This window comes from Sinohyriopsis cumingii, chromosome 1, assembly GCF_028554795.1.
Source record: "Sinohyriopsis cumingii isolate HCF-2022 chromosome 1, ASM2855479v2, whole genome shotgun sequence".
NCBI lineage: Eukaryota > Metazoa > Mollusca > Bivalvia > Unionida > Unionidae > Sinohyriopsis > Sinohyriopsis cumingii.
In genome coordinates, this window is record NC_142961.1 from 181635613 (window position 1) to 181655796 (window position 20184).

The window sequence follows — 20184 nt, forward strand, 5'->3', positions numbered from 1 at the left end:
CCAGAATGTGGACAAACATGCAAAAAAATACAGTATCTAGAGTGTTAAAAAAAACCCCATCTTTATATGAGATGAAAGACAGCTTCATAAATATATGCACTGGATTCCGTTGTAACACGAGGCTCAAGGGGGCCTGAAATTGCTCATCCGGCTGACATAAACACTGACCATTCCATTAGGCAGGCTTATGTACTGGGTATCATTGCCAAAACATGTCCTACGTAAACTATCTCCCAAACTTCAAAGCATGTTGATTTTATCTATGTAATATATCCTGATAAAAATTATTTCCAAAGATAAAGGTATTAATATTGCTCATAATCAAAGTCATGAATGATCAAGATGATAATAAACGTACCAGACAAAAAAATGTGACTTCAAGCATGGAATTAATTTCAGCCAATCAGATGCAAGATTATCTTATAAATATGCGCGTCTCCTGCTTACCTTTGAAACTGCCCAAGATCTTCACAATACAACCCCATATTCCAATTCTGATCAAAATTATCTCAGAATTATGGCTACCATATTGGTAATAAGTTCAGTCAATCAAATGCAAGATCATCTCATAATATGTATGGATATTAATCATTATTAAAACAGTGGAAGATATTGATTATATAAGCACACATTCCAAGTTTGACCACATGCATTATATGCAGATCTTGCTCATTATTCCAAGTCTGAAAAAAAAATCAGACATTTGGCCTCTAAAATGGTAGCAAGGTCAGCCAATCAGATGCAAGATGACCTCAATATGCATGGCTCAAGATTTTGATGATATAAGCTCGTATTTCAAGTCTGATCACAATCAGATCAGAAAGATGGCTTCCAGAGGGAGTAAAAAGCTCAGCTAATCAGATGCAAGATCACTTAATTAGTATGCAAAGATCTTACTTATTACTGAACTCAGCAATCAACTGCATGATCACCTTGTTAATATGCATTGATGTCAATCATTATCAAGCTCATCCACAATTTTGACAATATTTCAAGTTTGACAGAAATGCAGTAAAATGTCAGTTTAAGTGGGTGCTGATTATTAGGACTTGTAGGCCCAAGCTTTACAATGTGTTCAGCAGACAGATAATTTATCATGGATAAAATAATATTATCCAAATGAAGAATATTTCAGACAAATCAATTGCTTCTGTGGTGACTTGGTGGTTAAAGTACTGGACATGTAACCAGAAGGCAGGGGGTTCAAGAGATGAGTATCCTCTGGTCTTCATTCTGGGGATTTAAACTTTACCCTTTATTCCAGCCCATGCATATTTATGATGTGTGGAAATTCCAGATGGTGCATACTTATGATGCATGGAAACTCCAGGTGGTGCATATTTATGATGCATGGAAACTCCAGATGGTGCATACTTATGATGCATGGAAATTCCAGCCCTCCATGTTGATTTGGGCAGGAGCAGCAGTCTTAACTAATCTTGATTCACATCTGGATTGATTTCCTATAAATGTGCATTGTCCATAAAAAATTTACTGTAAGTGTCAGTGAAAGACATGCAAGAAAGCTGTTTACACCTTATCAGCCAATAATATCACACCTATGTAAAATCAGTATGAACTGGGTGGAGCTTACATGTCACTGATGTCACACTTAGGTGAGCATAAATGAATCAAGATTTGATTGTTTTGAGATTATCTTTGATGTTTATAACAGTTTGAGGAAGAGGGAATCAATTATGACACAATTAAGTTTTAATTAAATACTGGTGTTTGTTTGATTGCCCATCAAGTTATAAATCAATTAAACAAAACTGGAAAATATGGCGTCTTATGATTTATTAACACTCAGTTTTTTCAATTGGTGAAATGTTTACACATTTTATTGTTTTAATTAATGTATCATAGCCATACATTTACTATTTGAAGTTATTTAGTTGCTTTAGTCCACAAATACCTTGCTTGAGTTGAATAATGTCCACAATAAGGTATTTCACATAGAAGTACAATGCATCAAATTCATTCCCATGATTGAACTCATTCCACTGTTTTCCAAACTCATTCTAATTTATTTTATTTACTTAAAATTGTCACTTGTCATAATTCTAATTTTATGTTTCATCTTCAGCTTTAATTTATATTTTTCAATTGAATCCCTAACACAAATTTTTTTTGCTAATTTTTAAAAATTGTTTTGCTGATATTTATGCATCCTGCATTTTAAAGCTATTGTATTAATCATTTCAATTGTTCTGCAAGGGAAAGAACTCTACATAACCCCAAACAAGTGACTCTCAAAAGTCCTAATTATCGATGACTTTCATTGCACGTTGCTTTAACAGACAATCTGGTATGTATATGTTATTATCTGGTAACATTTTTTTCAACAGTTCTGGAAAAGTCATTTAGAAACTTTTCTATGTCTAGTAGCAGTGGCCATGTTTGACTGCTGATCATCGTTATTTATACATACCCTGAAAGGTTTTTCATGCCAGGATGTTGGTCAAATTCTGATGAGTGATTTTTGAAAAGAAGTTAAAGTTTTTCTATTTTTTTGAGCAACAGTGGACATATCTGATGCTGGTGTGACATCACTGGTAAAATTCTAGTGACTAGGTTGTAACAATTGTGAACGGATGATGGGAGTATTCAATGTGCACAACAGATGCAGGTCTATACCATAAGCTATGACCAGGTGAGATAACAGCTGTGGGACAAGTTACACTAATGAGACTGTCACTGCTACAAGACAGAAAGGAAAATAACTGTAATAAAACCGCTGAAGCATAATGATTGTCAAAATGTCCATCTTCAGTTGATGACCAAAATATTTACTGAGTTTCATGGTAATATATAAAAACAATGCAGGACTATTTGCCCTAGTGAGTGCTGAAGAGAAGGACAGGTGGACATGATAATTATTATATCCACCTGCCTCTACCTGTACATACATGAGGGATTACCTAAATATCAATAGATTGACGCAAACCAGTTACTTCACTCATGCATGCCATTTGCTAAATGACTAAATACCAGCAATTGGGAAGATTAATTTACATACAAGTTAATAATAGAAAAAATTCAGAACTGTGAAGAATTTATCCCAGCTGGGAAGTGGTCTCATTTCAAGTTTCTAAAAACCCTGTGTTTGTCGGTCCTGTCCGGCACATTAAATGTTTTGACCTGCACATGCAAAGAGGAACTGGAGAGATCTCAAATATCATTATATCACCTTATCTTAGATTTGTTTATCCATTTAACTGCCAAGCCAACTAGGTTTAATTTACAGTTTCTTTGTTGGACAATTAATAGAGGAATGAAGAAAATAAGGATACAAGCTACAAGAAGTAACTTTTATTATCAATCCTTCCAGACATATTTGGTACCTGATCAATAAAACTTTACCACCTGACTCTACCTGAAATGCATGTTAATTAGATGTTCCATATTTTCAAGGTAGCAAGTCTGCTTGTCATCATTTTTAATTAAAAAAAACAGAAGAATGATATAAAATAGTTGTTGGGTAAATTCTATAGTATAGTTTTCTCAAAGAAAAAAAAATATCAATATTACTTTTAGAGGAAACCAATCATGGAAGGATAATACAAACATTAAAGTAACATTAAGTTCAGAACCAAATATGACACATTTTCCAGTATATTTAGTAATTAGGTATATCAATTTTTTTCTCTTCTCTCAAAAAACTTTTGAAATTTCTTTTTTTGAATACTTTTATAATATAAATTTGCATAAACATATGCACACCATATAAATTTCATGGGGAAAAATTTAATTTCAGTGTTTACTTTGGGTAAAATACTGTACAGACTATAATGTGACAAGTTTCATTGAAATCTTCATGGTCTACAGTGTGACATGTTTAGATGAAAACTGTACATTCTATAATGTGACAAGTTTAAATGAAAACTACATTCTATAATGTGACAAGTTTAAATGAAAACTGTACATTCTATAATGTGACAAGTTTAAATAATGACTTTATAGTCTATAACATGACAAGTTTAAAAATGAAAACTGTACAGACTATAACATGACTTGTTTAAACAAAAGCTAGTTTATAACATGACAAGTTGAAATGAAAACTGTAGTCAGTAACATAACAATACACTCAAACCTGTCTATAACAGCCATCCATGGGAAAAGGCAAGGGTCTTTGTAGACAGGTGGTCTCTGAAGGCATGTTTAGATATCAAACCTGGTTCATGACAACTTTATGAACTGTGAACTGAACGGCATTAGCATCATTGTTATTAGCATTATTACTAGTAGTATTATCATTATTCTCATATCACGTGTATTATTAGCAGTAGTAGTAAGCTACCAAAAGACATGTATATAGTTTAGTTACATTATTTTAGCTACATTATTTACCAAAAATAACTTAAATAAAATAAGTTCCACAAAAGGATACCAGATCCTGACTTGGATTTTTTTGACTTGCTAATGACAAGAGGTGTCTCTAGTGTAGAGAAATAACTGTGCATTCATCAGTATCAGACTCTGCTTCTCATTTAATGTCTTAAAAAAACCATTCTGATAACTTAAATATAGTCCCATCAAATCAAGAAAACTACAATTGTGTACATGCACTCATTCATACATCTCTCTCTCACACATTTTTATCTCACGAGTAGAAATGCTCCTTAGTAAAGTTGCTAATTGGCAACATACCTGTAAATGCAAAACACACAAATGACTTTTTGTCAGGGCAGATGGTATAATTAGGCATGAAAACAGGTGAACACACTTTAAAGAACTGATGGATTAAGCAGTTACTCAAACTCACCAAGATCAAAAGATAGTTGGCTTTTGTTTGTAACCTTTGATGATTAGGTTATGGAAAGTGAAAAGAAACCTTCTGGGGCAACATTTAGTTGCAACAAAAACAATAATCAGAATTTCTCCTGACCCTTCCTACCCCATTTGTCATATTTCAACATTTAGGTTGTGGTGTAGGCGAAGAATCAATTGCCTATCAAAAGTTGGAATTCACTGCCACCTTGATAGGGTTACATCGAGTCATACCTCTTTGAAATCGATTTTATGAGACTTTGCGAATATTATAATCATCAAATATTTAATCCACTGACAGATAGGATGAAGCAACGGTGTTGATGAAATTTGACTTGGTACTTGCCATTTACATTTCTAGTCACATGACTATACAAATCTTGCAACCTATATGTCAATGACATCAGAGGTCCAACAGTCATGAGATATCAACAATAAACCCCTTTCCAATGTTGTTGTAAAAAAATATGAAAATATTCAGCTTAAGTCACATAATGTTTGTAAAAATGAAAGGACACAATTCTTAACACATTCTTCTGAAAATGATGACCAGAAACCTGTCAGTAACTTAAGGTCAGACTCAAGAATATAGCATTTGACAATGATGGTTTTGTTGTACCATGTGACTACCACATTGACAAGTTGCTCTCCACTTGATGAATCTGGCCTTGTCAAAAACATTGTTTCAGTCGATTAACTAAAGGTAAGTACAATCAAAATATGAAACAGCTCAACACTGATTCATAAAATATACTGTTATCCATACCATCCCTTACTCATCAAAAAAAGAAGTTTAATTTGCATACTTTGAGCAGTCACTGCTGATATGCTCTTGGGACTGCGAAGGACAGGGTGAAACCACTGCTTGGTTAAGAAACACCATGGAAGACAGGTGACCACTGATTACGTTACATTTATAAAGGAAATTTATCAGAAGGGATTTGAATGGCCATTGTAACCAGGTGACAACTGAACTCAGGAGAGGTTAGGATGATATGGCAACTAGCAAAGCTAAAGAGGTCCAAAAATGGGTATTCGGGTATTCTCCTAAACTTCGGGTATGTTGACATGACAGCCTGGGCTAAAATATACAGGAACATGTACAATAAAAAAAGAGTGCATCAGAAAGCTTTCTTTATATTAAGTACAAATGCCAATAAAGGAAGAGTTTTTCACATCCCTTTGGTGCCATTTTAAACAAGTTCGACAATAATTTACAGTTAGACATCAAGTACTACCATCAATCACAAAATTATGGCCAGCTTTCATCTTAGCCTGCCCAACTACTATCCATACAGATTAGTGATTTCATTCTGTGAAATAAAAAAAAAAAACGGCAACAAAATACATCCAGTTTTGTGGTTTGTATGTATGAAGCTGATAACCTTGTCCCTTAAGAAAAGTGTTAACTTATCATCAAGATGTGAATCAGCATGCAATATTTATTTTAATCTACCTTTGTCCATGCTCACAATGCAGTCTAGCACCCCAATATTTGGGGCGTCCCATTTTCATTTTAGTTCATTATTTTTCCCATGCACTACTTTGGCTTTCCACTGTTTAATGATGAAAACTGGAGCAGGTTGGATGTCCCTGGCTAAGCGAGCACCAAATGCTCTTAGCTTTTGAAAGGAAAACAAATCTCTAAAAATATTTTCCATCAAAAGTACAATATATGTCAATCATAAATTTTAACAGTTTAATCTTTGATGATGTTAATTTGGCAGTAAATCCTTACCGTTTGGTTCCCCTCTTTTCTGAACCTTCCTCTAAGCTGGTTGCTGAATCACACAATCCTGCTTCTTTTGTAGAACTGTCACTAGTGTTCACAATGCTTTTAGCATTCTGTTCTTGGTCTGAGGTAGATTCTCTGGCTTCTTTTTTCCCATCTGAATCTGTGCTAGAGTTGTTTCTATTAGTGGAAATTTCTATTACAGTCTGTGCACTATTAGAGCTTGATACTGATGTTGTTCTCAATGATAAACTGTCACCCTGTTCACTGACTGGTGGGTGTGAAAGTTGTGATGGTGTGCCAAAGCTGGGAGGGGTGACCATATTGGAACTAGATCCAGGTCTCAATGGCTCATGACTACTATATTGGGATTGTCTTTGAAGATCTGGAAGATTAACATGAATTACACAGAAGGCAAAACATGGTTTTCAAATTACTCTATTTACTCAAGTTCCAATATCCTAAAGTACACTCTGCATATGATTAAAAAAAAACACTTTAGGAAAAGAATCCTGATGCATGCTGCCTCCATCTTTGTGCTAAAAAGCAATATCTCCATCTTGCCAATGCTTGGCAAGAATTTCAACAAGCATTTACTTTAAATGCTTGAAATTTATAGATTTTCCAGCATTACAAAGCTCTCTTTAACTGATTGTTACTATCTAAACTATCCTCTGTGAACATATGTTCCAATTCTGATGACAAATCAATCTACTAGTATAATTATGCAAATCACAAGCAACCTTGTCTTTGAATTTAAAAGATGCAGGGGTAACATTAAATTTTCATTTCTGAAAGTCATCTTGGCCCTGGGAGTCAGTGGTATCAATATCCATACAAGGCTAACTTGATAATGGTGGTTATGAATGAAATGATCAGCATTGTTTTCTTTGCTTGGTATTATAAATCAGTTATAAAGCACAGTTACCAAAATCAGCATTTCATTTGCACTTCAGTTGTATTTATTCTGCATTTCATTTGTGTTCCATTTGCATTCCAGTCATGTTTGAATTTCATCACCTTTCGTTTCAGTCTTTTTTATTATGCTTTTAACACTTCCATTCATTGTTTTCTTTCATTTTTATTACCAGTAGGTTAGAATGCATATACCAATGTCAAGACGTACATTTTTACTAAACAGAAAGAACTACATTTACATCCTACCCTATTTAAATTACATGTACTAAATGGAAATAACTACTGCTTTTTATACTATCCTATTTAAATTACATGTACTAAATGGAAATAACTACTGCTTTTTATACTATCCTATTTAAATTACATGTACTAAATGGAAAGCTTGCCAGTAGCGTCTCATGGGTTGGTGGTTTTTTCAGGGGTTTTCCCAGGTTCTTCCTCCACCATTAATATTGGCCAACATGTATAGCCTATTGTGTGCTGAAAAAATGGCATTAAACCCTACAACAACAACTAAATGGAAAGAATTATTGTTTTGAATTTTATTATATTTAAACTACATGAACTAAATGTATTTAAATTAGAGATGCTGCTAGGATATTATCAATGTATCTTAACCATTAGAGTACTATATATTTTGTAGTGATAGATCCCTCAGAGCTAACTATTTCAGATATGAAATGAAAATTGCACTCTACTTTTCCAAATTACTTGCCTTTTAATTAGGGCTGGTATTCTGCCTTTATCTACATTTAATTCTCAAATACTGCTAAATATGACTGCTGACCAGTAAGCCATCTGTTTTTATCATCCAGCGTGTACACCTGACTTGCATTAATCATCATTTTTGGGTTAAAAAATCACTCATTGGTATTTCCAGTAATACTCTCTCAGCTCCAATAATCTGATATACTGCAAAACTTTCAGAATCAATGTCATCATCACTTTCATCAGGCAGTATTTTCAAATGAAACTATGTTGGGAGTAATTTACAAACTTTTCCAGGATTTCCATGATCACAGGAACCGTGGTTATTACAAGAACTTTAAGGGTTAAAAGTTTAATAAAAATTGTATACAGCACAGACTAAATTTTAATATGCATGAAATTAAACTAATTTGCAAGAGTTCCTGCATAACACTGCTCTCCAAATTCATTAAAGTTTAGCACCCTAGCAGCATTTCTGTTAAAGTCTGCTTTAATCAAATAGAAAATGGCTAAAATCTAAAATTCAAAAGACAGTATTGAATTTACAGTAAAATATAACTGCAACTGATCCAAAAGCAAGCACTCCACAAACTTTGGTCACAGAACTTGCTCCTTAGCAATAGTCATTCTAATAAAACATTTTTGCTTTGAATCACAATTATCCTGACCTTTGATCTTCTGTCCCAAAATGACAAACTTCTTCCATACCTTAAATACAAGCCCTCTGCAAACTTTTGTTCAAGTTATGTGGTCTGGAACTACATTTATTATGCAAAAATATTTTGTTTCTTTTCTTTCAGTTACAGTGACTTTAACCTATGACCCAAAAATTAATAGACTTCTTTCATACCAAATGATAAACACAAACTCTGGTTAAGATACATGGTCGAGAACTAATGTTATAGTGCAGAAACCATTTTTCTTCTTTCAACCTGCGATCTTAAGCTTTGACCTCAACATCAATATGGTTTACTTGTGACACAAGAGCAAGCCATCCACAAAGTTTGGTCTAGGCCTTGATCCCAAATGTACAGGCTTCTTCACTTCCCCAAGTACAAGCCATCCACCATGTTTGGTTCTGGTATGTGCTGCCAGATCCCAGAATTGAACAAATTACCTGTTACTACCTACAAATTATGCAATATTACCCCTGTAACTATGACCTTTGACCCTCTTTGCCTTTAATCTCCATGGGATGTTACTTCCTCCAGATTCAGTTGTGGGTGAAGCATGATGATAATCCATTGATGTAAACACAGCAAATAATGGGGCAGACATGATAATCCATTGATGTAAACACGGCAAATAATGGGGCAGATATGATAATCCATTGATGTAAACATTGCAGATCATGAGGCAGTCACTTGAACTACTATATTTGCTGCTGGTGGGAAAAAAATTACCTTTTTTCATCAGGTCTGGTTTTGAATTGAGAGCTTCTTTAGATTCCATATGATCTGAAATGTACGGTAATCAATTTTCTTAATACTATACTGATCAAAAATAAAATAAATGTTATCTATCAGTGAAACACATTTTAAATGAAAGTTTAAGTTTCTAAATATTCTAAACTATATACATAAAACTGTCTCTGAAACCTGTGCACTCAACAGCTATCAAATTATTTTCAGATTTATTTCATCTGTTTCATCAAAAGTTCTGTACTAAATAATTTGTTGTTAAGACACATTAAGAAATTCTTGTACCTGTAAATATTTTCAAAAAGGATCAAAAGCTACTATGTGTTAATAATTTTTCCCTAAAGAAAGAATTAAGAACACAGAGGGGGTTCCTAAACACACCAGAAGCATAATAAGTAGGTCATAATGGCCTACCTTTGAGCACAAGTAGTTGAAGTGGTATCCTTTTGTATTTGATAAAATGGGAATAACATCATAGGCAAGTGTGACCACAAAAAAATGTTCTCATTAGTGTACAAAAGGTAGGTTACATTAACTTTACCTTTGTACATTGTAGTAGTAAACCTTAAGAAGAAATGAATGTGGGTAACACACAACTTAAAGAAGAAACTACGAGTAGCATGAATGTGGGTAACACGGAACTTAAAGAAGAAACTACCAGTAGCATGAATGTGGGTGACATGGAACTTAAAGAGGCATTTGCTGTAAAAAAAATTACCACAACTGTATTATTCTGCTACTGGCAAGATGCTACGAACTTATAATGTTATTCAAGATAATAAAAGTTGACATTTTAGAAGAAAGCTGATGCAGATTCATTTTAAAAGATCATTTTGTTTGCTCCACCCTTTTCTGAAGACATCATTCATTCAACATTTTGGCAATATGGATTTTTGCTATTGGTTCATATGGCCACTGAGTGATGAAAAGAGTGAATATGTGCCATTTTACAGAAAAAGAGTGCAAGTAGAAAACAACATATAATTAGGAAAGTACAGACTGCATTTGAGTGATCAACCTGACCGCATAAACTATAAAAAAGGTTGGGGCTGAATGTAACAGATGTATTGTAGTAGTAGGATGTAACAGTATATCAAAACAATCCTAGCTATATGGTACCAATTAAAACTGAAGTTCTGAAAATATCATGACAAAATATTGCACAAAAATCTAGCATGATGAAGCCTTCCAAATAAGAAACATGGAGTACTACTGATAAAGTCCGTTTACAAAGATGTTAATAAAATCTTTAAAGTATATAAAAAAAGATAAACATGAGTCCATCAAAAATGACTGACTCTGTACTGAAAAAAAGAATTTCCAAGAATCTAAAACAAAACTTTCTTCTTTTTAACTGCTGAACATAGAAACCATATTGGATATTCTTAGTCATAAAATAATTTCAAATTGGCTGCTGTGGAGGCCATACTGGATGTAAAATTGGCAAGATTTTTTTTGTGGACCAAGTCATCATTACACTATTCTGGTGAAAACTAATGTCAATATGACCATCCATTCAAAAGTAGCAATTCAAATGTTTTCAAGATGCCCAATGCAGCAACCATACTGGTTGTAAGATTGGCACCATTTCCATATGTGACCAAAGAGATATCATAAGAAATCTTTTGGTGAAAACCATATATTTTTTATCCATTCAGAAGGAGCTATAATAGCATGAAATTCAAGATGGTCATATTGGATGTCACAGTGGCACCATTTTCATTTAGATATAACTAGACATCATAAGTCTTCTGGTGAAAAATTCAATGCTATGATTTTCCACATTTTGGAGGAATAGCAATGACAAGATTTTCCAGATGGCTGCTACGATGTCAATACACACAGCTGCCAACCCTCCAGGCTCGCAATTGGTGAAAATAGGAATACAAATTAGTGAATTTTGATGTGAATTCATGAAGCGATCTTCGAGTCAAGGAATATTTGTCGGAACAAAATGTTTAGCATGGTCTCCAGCTGATAAAGGTAGATTGTGTTCAACAAGAAAACTCACAAACAATGCTTCATCATTGGTAGCTTGCAAGTCTTCCGTCAATGGCTCAAAATATTCCAGAGCTGAAATCTGCTGTTGAGTTCTTAATTTTCTCAACCTCTATGTGCTTTTTGCTACCAATGTGCTTCCTCATATAATCTCTGCCACCATTCCCAATGCTAAAATTTATGGCACACTGCACGCAAAAAGCATGATGTATATTGGTGTTTGATGGCAGAATGCATGGTCATTTTTTGGTATATTCCAAAGTAAACTTCCCTTTTTGTGCAATACATTTCTTTTTCCTTGTTGGTAAAGACATTTTCAAGATGACATGTTCCGGTTAGGCCCCAGATTCTCTCAAAAGCATTTGTAAAACTACTCTTATGCATATAGATTAAAATATGCTTAAATGCTTGCTACTGGGCAAACTGTACCAATCAGCTAAAGTTCCACTAATATCGCCACCAGCAGTACCAGACCGTTTCAGCAACTGCCGATATGATAGCACTTAACTGGAAATCAGTTATTTTATTAAAGATTTAAAATAATTGAGAATTGGGGAATTCATGATGTTTCTGCATGTGGCATGAATCAGTGAATCGCTGAAAAAGTCGTGAAATTCAAGAACAAAATCGTGAGGGTTGGCAGCTATGCAATACAGGATACAAGATCAGCACCGTTTTCATTTAAGACCAACAAGACATCTTATTAATGAATTGCCCACTGAACTTAGACACAAAGATACAGTGATCACATTCAAAAGGGCTCTCAAAACTCACTTATTTCGACTGCAAGAACAAACTTAAAGACCTAATAATGTTTCCTAATTTCATGGTGTTTGTTTTTGTAATCATATCATTATATGCTTTTTATCTTATAGGTGTTGTCTAATGTTGTAAAGCGCTTTGAGCTTCTAAAGATTAGACACATTACAAATTCCTCATTATTATTATTATTATTAAGTCTTGCAGTGAAATCCCCATGTTTATGTAATCATCCATCTATGTGTAGTAATACTAAGATTTTCAACATGGCCACTCTAGCTTCCATAATGATGTCCAAGTGACACCATTTTCATTTAGGACCAACTAAACATCTGGGATGAATGAGTTTATGAAGTTTCATGATAATCCTTCAAGTAATTTAGAGGGAGTAGCAATAACAAACTTGTGCTAAGACACGGATGGATGATAGACAATAGACCATCCCATAAGCTTTTACAATCGAAGACCAGTAGATCTGAAAATGTTAAGTCATTAAACATGGTAACAATTCCAAAATAAATCACATTTCTTGAAAAAGTGAACACACATATAGCAAATATTCTTTCAAGGTTGGAACCACCAACTTACCTAGGGGACAATGAGGGCAAACATTTACTTTCTTGCTGCAGAACTTTTCTCCAAGATCGCAAGTGACATATATGTCTCCTGCATTCACTGGCTCTGTGGTAAAAGTATTTGTGAATGTTTTCAATTGTCATATATTGCTGCAAGTCACAATGCTGTTTTTGCAATTTGAATATTGTAGCGAATGAAACAAAGATCCAGTCAAACAGTGCTTATTAAATTAGCCATCAGTATTGAGGGTGAACCTAAAATGATGTGCTGAATTACTGACGGCAATAATTTATTTTCCAAAACGATTAATAACAAAGTTATTGATCTAAGCAATACATATTCAAAGGTCACATTACATGATGAACACATTCAGAAATTACAAACACTAATACATACAGTTTATTTTTTGTAAATCAACATCAATGAGACTGACTGCTACTCCGGCCATGTCAGATGGATTGTTTACACTGCAGAAGGGTACAATCAGAGGTTGCACCAAATGTCACTTCCTGCTATACTATAGCTGGCTCAACATCATGTATCAAGTTATCTATGTGGAAGAAGACTAGGATAAAATAATATCCAAGAACAATTTGTATTTTAGCCATAAACTCATTTCTTTATCCTATCTAGTAAAGAACATATAAACAAGTTTGCACTATAACAGTAGCAGCAGCAGCTACATGAAGAACAGCAAGAAGCTCATATAGGTCCAATAATGCTCACGCCTAGCTCACATAACAGTTGAACACTTAATAAAACAGGCTTGTGAATTACAAGAATACAACCTATGTAAAGTATGTCCCCATACTTGACATCATGCCATGAGCAAGCCCGGGGGATATTTTCCAACCCCAATATACCAGTGCCCTCCTAAATTTAAATCCCCAGATCTTGATCATTTTAGGGTGACAGAAATTTTTGCATGTTGTATCCTAAAACGTATATTATATATCTGGTTTTCATAATATATTCAAGGGGGATAACCCTGAAACCCCAAATCTGTGAATTTCATCATTGTCGGGGTAATTCACTTGCTTTAATTTAAAGATAGAGAGAATTGGCATTGCCCACCCCCGCTTGTTTAAAATGCTCATAATAAACTCACTGGACACACAGATGATATAACTGAGCATTAACCAAGTTTACTCAAAATGAGATCAAAATATAATCTATAGTATGATAACAAGTTCAGCCAATCATATGTAAGATCATCTCATCAGTATGTCAGGATCATGCTTGTTAATGGACACGTTCAAGATCCTGATCATTTAAAGTTCTACCAAAATTGGCTCAGAAATATGGTCACTCATTATCAAAATTATCCAAGAGCTTGATCATATAAGCCCATATTCTAAGTTTGATCTAAACTGGCCCAGAAAAATGACTTCCTGAATGATAATAAACTCAGTAAATCATAAGTAAAGATTACCTAATAAATATGTGTTATCTTGCTGAAACTGTCTGAGAACTTAGTCATATAAGTATATATTACAGGTCTGATTAAAAGTGGATCAAAAATATGACCTCAAGTGGTAACAAGCTCAGCCAATCTGATGTAAGATAACCACAGCCAATCTGATGTAAGATAACCACATTAATATGTTGATCTCATTCATTATTGAATTTATCTGACAGCTTGATGATATAAGCATATATTTTAGTTTTAATCAAAATCAGATCAGAAGTATAGCCCCATGAGTTGTAACATGGTCAGCCAATTAGATGCAAGAATACGTCATTAATATATGTCCATGATTCTGATAATATAAATCTATATTCCAATTTTGATTACAATCAGATCAGAAAAATGGTTTCCAGTGTGGCAACAAGCTCTGACAATATGATGAAAATTACATCATTAGCATACATCAATATTGCTCATATTCAAACCAGACAGAGATACTGATGATATAAACACTAATGCAAAGTTTGATCAATATCAGATAAAAATAACCAAAAAACACAGTGACAATGGCCACATGATAAGCTCATTAGGCTTTATAGTGAAGTGAGCAAAAAAACAACTATTAATATTATCATTATTAATAAAATATATTATGTTGATTTGGTGCTAAAATAAAAACATTTCTCTGTTCTGCCCAGGGAAGAAGTAGTTTTGTGTGAACCAAAGATGGTTTCTGGCAACAGTGATGTAATTGTTTACTTGTTTACATGACATGCTTTTGCTTCCATGCAAGTCTTAATGCCTAAAATGATGATAGCAACTTAAAAACATCTATCATTAACAGGGTTGAAGGCACATTTCCTAATCAATTAGGACTAATAGCCACAATTTTGTTTGTCAGCTCCTTGCATGTCAGATGTTGGAAATGTATGGGTTTTTTTTCATTCTCATGTGTAGATTGATCATGTGTAGATCAATCTACACAACCCTGTCTGTTTGACCTATCATTGGAATAGTTAACTTTACAGGACCTGTTTCAATTGATAGGCAGGTACAGTGGCATTTATAAACTGGGTATGATTCATGTGAATGAGATAATACTGCCATATTATGCATGCACCTCAATACCTATTTCTCAAGTGGACTTAGCTGATTAAGAATATTCCAATGGCAGGTCATTCAGGCTGACTTTTATCTTTGTGTCTGTCTGATGGTACATAAATGAAGGAATACAAATGAATGGTAAAAAAAGGACACAAAAACTGTGTTTTCCAAGTCAAAATTTCTTATATATCATGCATGTGCTGATCTGAAACATAATTGAGAAAAAGAAAACAATCATAAGCATCACCTGAATACAAATTAAAAGTACAGCAAATGCCTCTTTAAGGATAAAACAAAATCTTTACTTGTAAACATAAATCCCTCTGCCAAAAAGAATGCATCTGGAGTAGCCAGCAATACACAGACTGGAAGGAGAGATTAATGCCAGAAACAATTAGGGGCTATGACCTTTCACAACAAGATAGGGCCCAACTGGATCTGTTTCAACTGAATTCAAACCCATTACGAACTGGACAAGTCTGAGCAATGGCTAAGCACTAAGTGGAGGATGAGATACTTTAAGATACTACATATTATGACGTATTAAAATCAGTGATTTCTCTATGATTTTCTGGCAGAAGGGGGGAATTGAGGCAAAGATCCCATTCTTGCATTTTCAACAGATTTTCACATTTTTACGGCACAGGGCTAATCAATTTTTTCTCTTCATCCATTTGTCCATATCAAATAATTTTAAAATTAGATTGTCCCATCTACCATTTCACTTATCCTGAAAATTCAGTTTCTTGCTGTGATTTGAGATGTACGCATTTCATTCCATCAAAAAATGTAGGCCATAACAAAGAGCGCTTATTTTTGTGCTGCACATGCTTAAAGTGGTCCAAAACTGTCATGAGACTTGCATGATTAAATCCTAAATTTGTCCATTCCAATGGCATATATAGTGGTTAAATTTCCAACCCATGCCAGTTTGGAAAATGCTTTGCAATAAATGCAAGACATCTTTCCTTCATAGTCAACGAATTTAAATCATGGATAATTATCAGCCCAATATGGCTAAAAATATCTGTTGTGTTATATTTGACATTATTTGCTACCAAACTCTAGCTTATGTTTATCTGGAGAAATAGTTATATCAGACTCTGGCAGCATTGCCTTTTCCTTATACCAATTTTTCATGTGAATTGTCCTTTTGGAATCTTCTTGTGAAAATAATTTAGTAAGCTCACTGTATCCAAATGAAGAGATCTCCTCATTTTACAACTACATGTACTTCTAAAGCAATCTAACATAAATTTTGTTGTTTAAATGTAAACAATGCTTTTTAATTAATAAAGTGCATTTCAATAATTGCATTAACTGAAATCAATGTGTGATCACTCATGTCCATATGGGTTGAGTAAAGACAATATGACAAGGTCACTGAAAACATTCTTAATGCAACCAAATCAAAATTTTCAAGAGTTTAGGTGAAATGGGGTGGAAAATATTCCGAGTGTAATCAAAGTAGAGCTTATAATTCAAGTCACTGAAGCAATCAAATTAGATCACAGTGAACTAGTTTTATATGGTAGAGTTACTCTCCCTTAGATGCATCTACATAAACCAATTTTCACGCGTGTGCATAATATGGTCCAAGATACTGAGGTATATTAAAATAGTTTTTAAGATAATTTAAAGGTATTAAAACATGAAATCAGGTCACAGTGACCAAAGTTTGGGTATAGTTGAGTTCCCAGCTTGTGATAAATTCATATGTCAAATTTCAAAGATGACCTGGGAGTTCAAGATATTTTGAGTAAACCAAACAAATGGCTGAAATTACAAAGGTCACACAGGTGTGAACATTGAGCCATATCATTGGGATCATTCACCCTGAGATGTATACACATAATTTTTTCAAGTGTATGTAAATTAGGGCCCAAAATACTGGGGTGTAATGAACAGAGATGTAAAAATACAAAATGCACTCAAGCATGAAAATTAGATCTTAGTGACCTAGTTTTGGCATGTGTAATTTCCTCTAGGAAACATACAAATATCAATTTTTATTAGTGTAGGTGAAATAAGATCTTGAGTCTGTATTGAAGAAATATCTAAAAATAGATGTCACTCAGGAAAGAGCAAAGGGTCTAACTGACCTAGCCTGGGTATAATTGGTATTGTAAAGATGTATCCACAAATTTTTATGAATCAAAAATATTAATGAAAATTGAAAAGATAGCAAAAAATGAATAGTTACTCAAGTGTGAAAATTGGATTAGAATGATCTACTTTGGTTATGACTGAGGTACTTGTATTGTGATGTACTGACTTGTACATTTTCACCAATGTGGGTGAAATTGCATCCACATATCAGTTTTCATAAGTGGTCAATAATGATACAAAAATTATGAAAATTGGGTAACATGGACCTACTTTAGGCATGACTGAGTTACTTTGTCAAGATGAATCCACAAACATTTTCTTTAGCACAGGTGAAATAGGGCCCCAAGACAGTTCGCGTGAAAGGAATGACCTAGTTTTTATGTGGCCAAGTTACTCTCCCTGCAATGCATGCACATACCACCAAAATTCATGTTAAATAGGATTTCAGATACAGAGGGTGTAAGAAATGAATAAACTGAACACAAATCAAATATAAAAACACACATTTTATCCTCTCCCAATATCCCTGGCATAGAGATAACAAAAATGCCTTAATGAAAAAGGCAGGAAACTTTGATTACAAAACTTGGACATAGCACAGACTCCTCTGCACTGGTATGCAGAGGTAAACAATACAATACTTTTCATATAAAATAAGTTAACCTACAAATATTCAGCTTGTATTCTTATGAAAAAGACTTGAATATACATGCAATGATATTATTGGGTAAAAAGAACTACAGGTGGTTACCTCTTATTTATTTTAATTAATCTTTGATCAAGGATGTAAGAACACTATGGTATGAAATTTCCAATTTTCACCTGTTTCAATATGCAAGTAAGAAATCTTGTTACTGTCCCTATATCCTTTTCTCCCATAAAGTTTTTCTTACAGAACCTAACTTATCAAGCAAGTACGTAAGCATAAATGATTTCTTACCTTTAAAAAATTCAAGCACTTGTATCAAACTAAAGGAATAAAAGCTCCCTGAACTTGTTACTCAGTTGCAATTTTGTTAATGTTGATCAGAAGACCACATTACAATTAAAATATCATGTTAAAAAATATATCAATCTATCACACAAGAAATATTTGCTGACATTTAAGCTCATGCCAGTGTATTTGCCATTAAATTACTTTCAAGTACACTGTAAAATAATCTGGTATAATAGTAGTCAGGCCAACGAATTAGTACACTGCAAACATAAGTATCCAGCGACTAATACCACTGTTTCATTGACCACACAGTCTGTTCTATGATGGACAATTGTGAGATTCATCCTAATTTAGTTTTTTAAAAACTGCTAAAAAATTAAACAGCATGAAAATGATGCACCAGATTTGCAAGTCACACCATTATTTTTTATTAATTGATCCTTCCCTTTTGCTCTAACTGAGGGGGAAATTTCACCCTAAACTTAGAGTTCTAGACCTAACTCTAGGAACACATTACACATTCATCCATGCTATGATACACCCTCCCCTGCCACCCACACTGGACTTGCAAAAACTACAACACAAAACTTTAACACCGTGCTGCCACAAAAGTCATACCTAAAACTTGCTTAGTTTACACAGATATGACAGGATGAGAAGCCTCATGTTGTAAATCCTTTATAGAGTCATAAATCAAATGCAACATACATTTATTTAGCATCATACAATTTTCAAAAATTAATTAAATGTGGCACACTTGTCAGTTTTTTAAAAATTAGTGAACTACTGAATATCCTGACTAGCATGACTAGGGCAGTGAAAATTTGTTTACTCATTTTTTTATAAGTATAATTTGCACAAATCATGTGATTTCTAGTGCACAGATACCCATATATGAGCCACATAAACAACAACAGAATGTCAGTTAACTAAGCAATACCAATGAATATATTAAATGGTCAACATACTTATGTACAATGTCCATGATATACTTTCAATTACTGAAATAAAGTCAACAGCTTGGATTACCTTTGTAGCATTTAGAGCACAGGCCTTGTGTTTTTGGTGATCTGGAATAGGAGATATCTGCATTAAATATATGGTATTTGAATAAACATAATAAAAATAAGTAGGAAGCAACATATACTTTTTAGGGTCTATCTAATCTTGAGCCTGGGGCCCTGGTGTTAGCGGAATGTTGATTTTGAGATACTGTATATTTAATTAATGTAGCCAGGTGGGTCGATATACATTTGAACAAATTGAATAAAAGAAAGCTTCATCATCTTTTCAAAACATAACAACAGTACTCCATTATTATCATGCCCTTCATTACAACACAGTTCCCGCTATAAGGTGAACATGGTGATGGATCCCACTTCATATTATAAGGCATTATTCTCTACGACTCCAATGGACAGCATTACAGTGGAACCTGTCTTGAAAGACCACCTCTTCTGCCAAAACATAATGGTCTCTCATGACAGGTGGTCTCTCATAACAGGTTATAACACTATATAATCTCTAAATCTGTACATGGAGAACCTGGTCTCTCAAGACAGGTGGTCTCTCATAGCAGTGGTCTCTCAAGACAGGTTTTACTGTATAATGAAGGAGTGCTATATAATAATATGATTACAGAAGAGAAGTTACCAATGAAAAGTTAAATGAGAAGTTGTAAAGTTAATAATGCATTTTAAGGTGCATTCTCTGAACTTAAATAGTTTTTTACTTTTACTGTTGG

The 20184-nt window shown here is 33.8% G+C and overlaps 1 protein-coding gene across 6 annotated transcripts in view; it reads right to left on the reverse strand.

The window, feature by feature from the left end:
- The window catches only part of LOC149808496 (AN1-type zinc finger protein 3-like), a 47998-nt gene that overhangs the window by 14979 nt on the left and 12835 nt on the right, over positions 1 to 20184 (reverse strand). For 2 of the 6 annotated variants that reach the window (XM_089978112.1, XM_089978104.1), the window contains exons 2-4: positions 19409 to 19510; positions 9532 to 9585; positions 6509 to 6887 (exon numbers count right to left, since the gene is read on the reverse strand). In XM_089978112.1, the coding sequence (XP_089834238.1) occupies positions 6509 to 6887; positions 9532 to 9585; positions 19409 to 19510 (535 nt within the window). Of the gene's footprint in view, positions 1 to 6508; positions 6888 to 9531; positions 9586 to 13278; positions 13433 to 19408; positions 19511 to 20184 lie in introns of all 6 variants that reach the window. The other 4 variants (XM_089978118.1, XM_089978123.1, XM_089978129.1 and 1 more) reach the window with 3 other exon arrangements.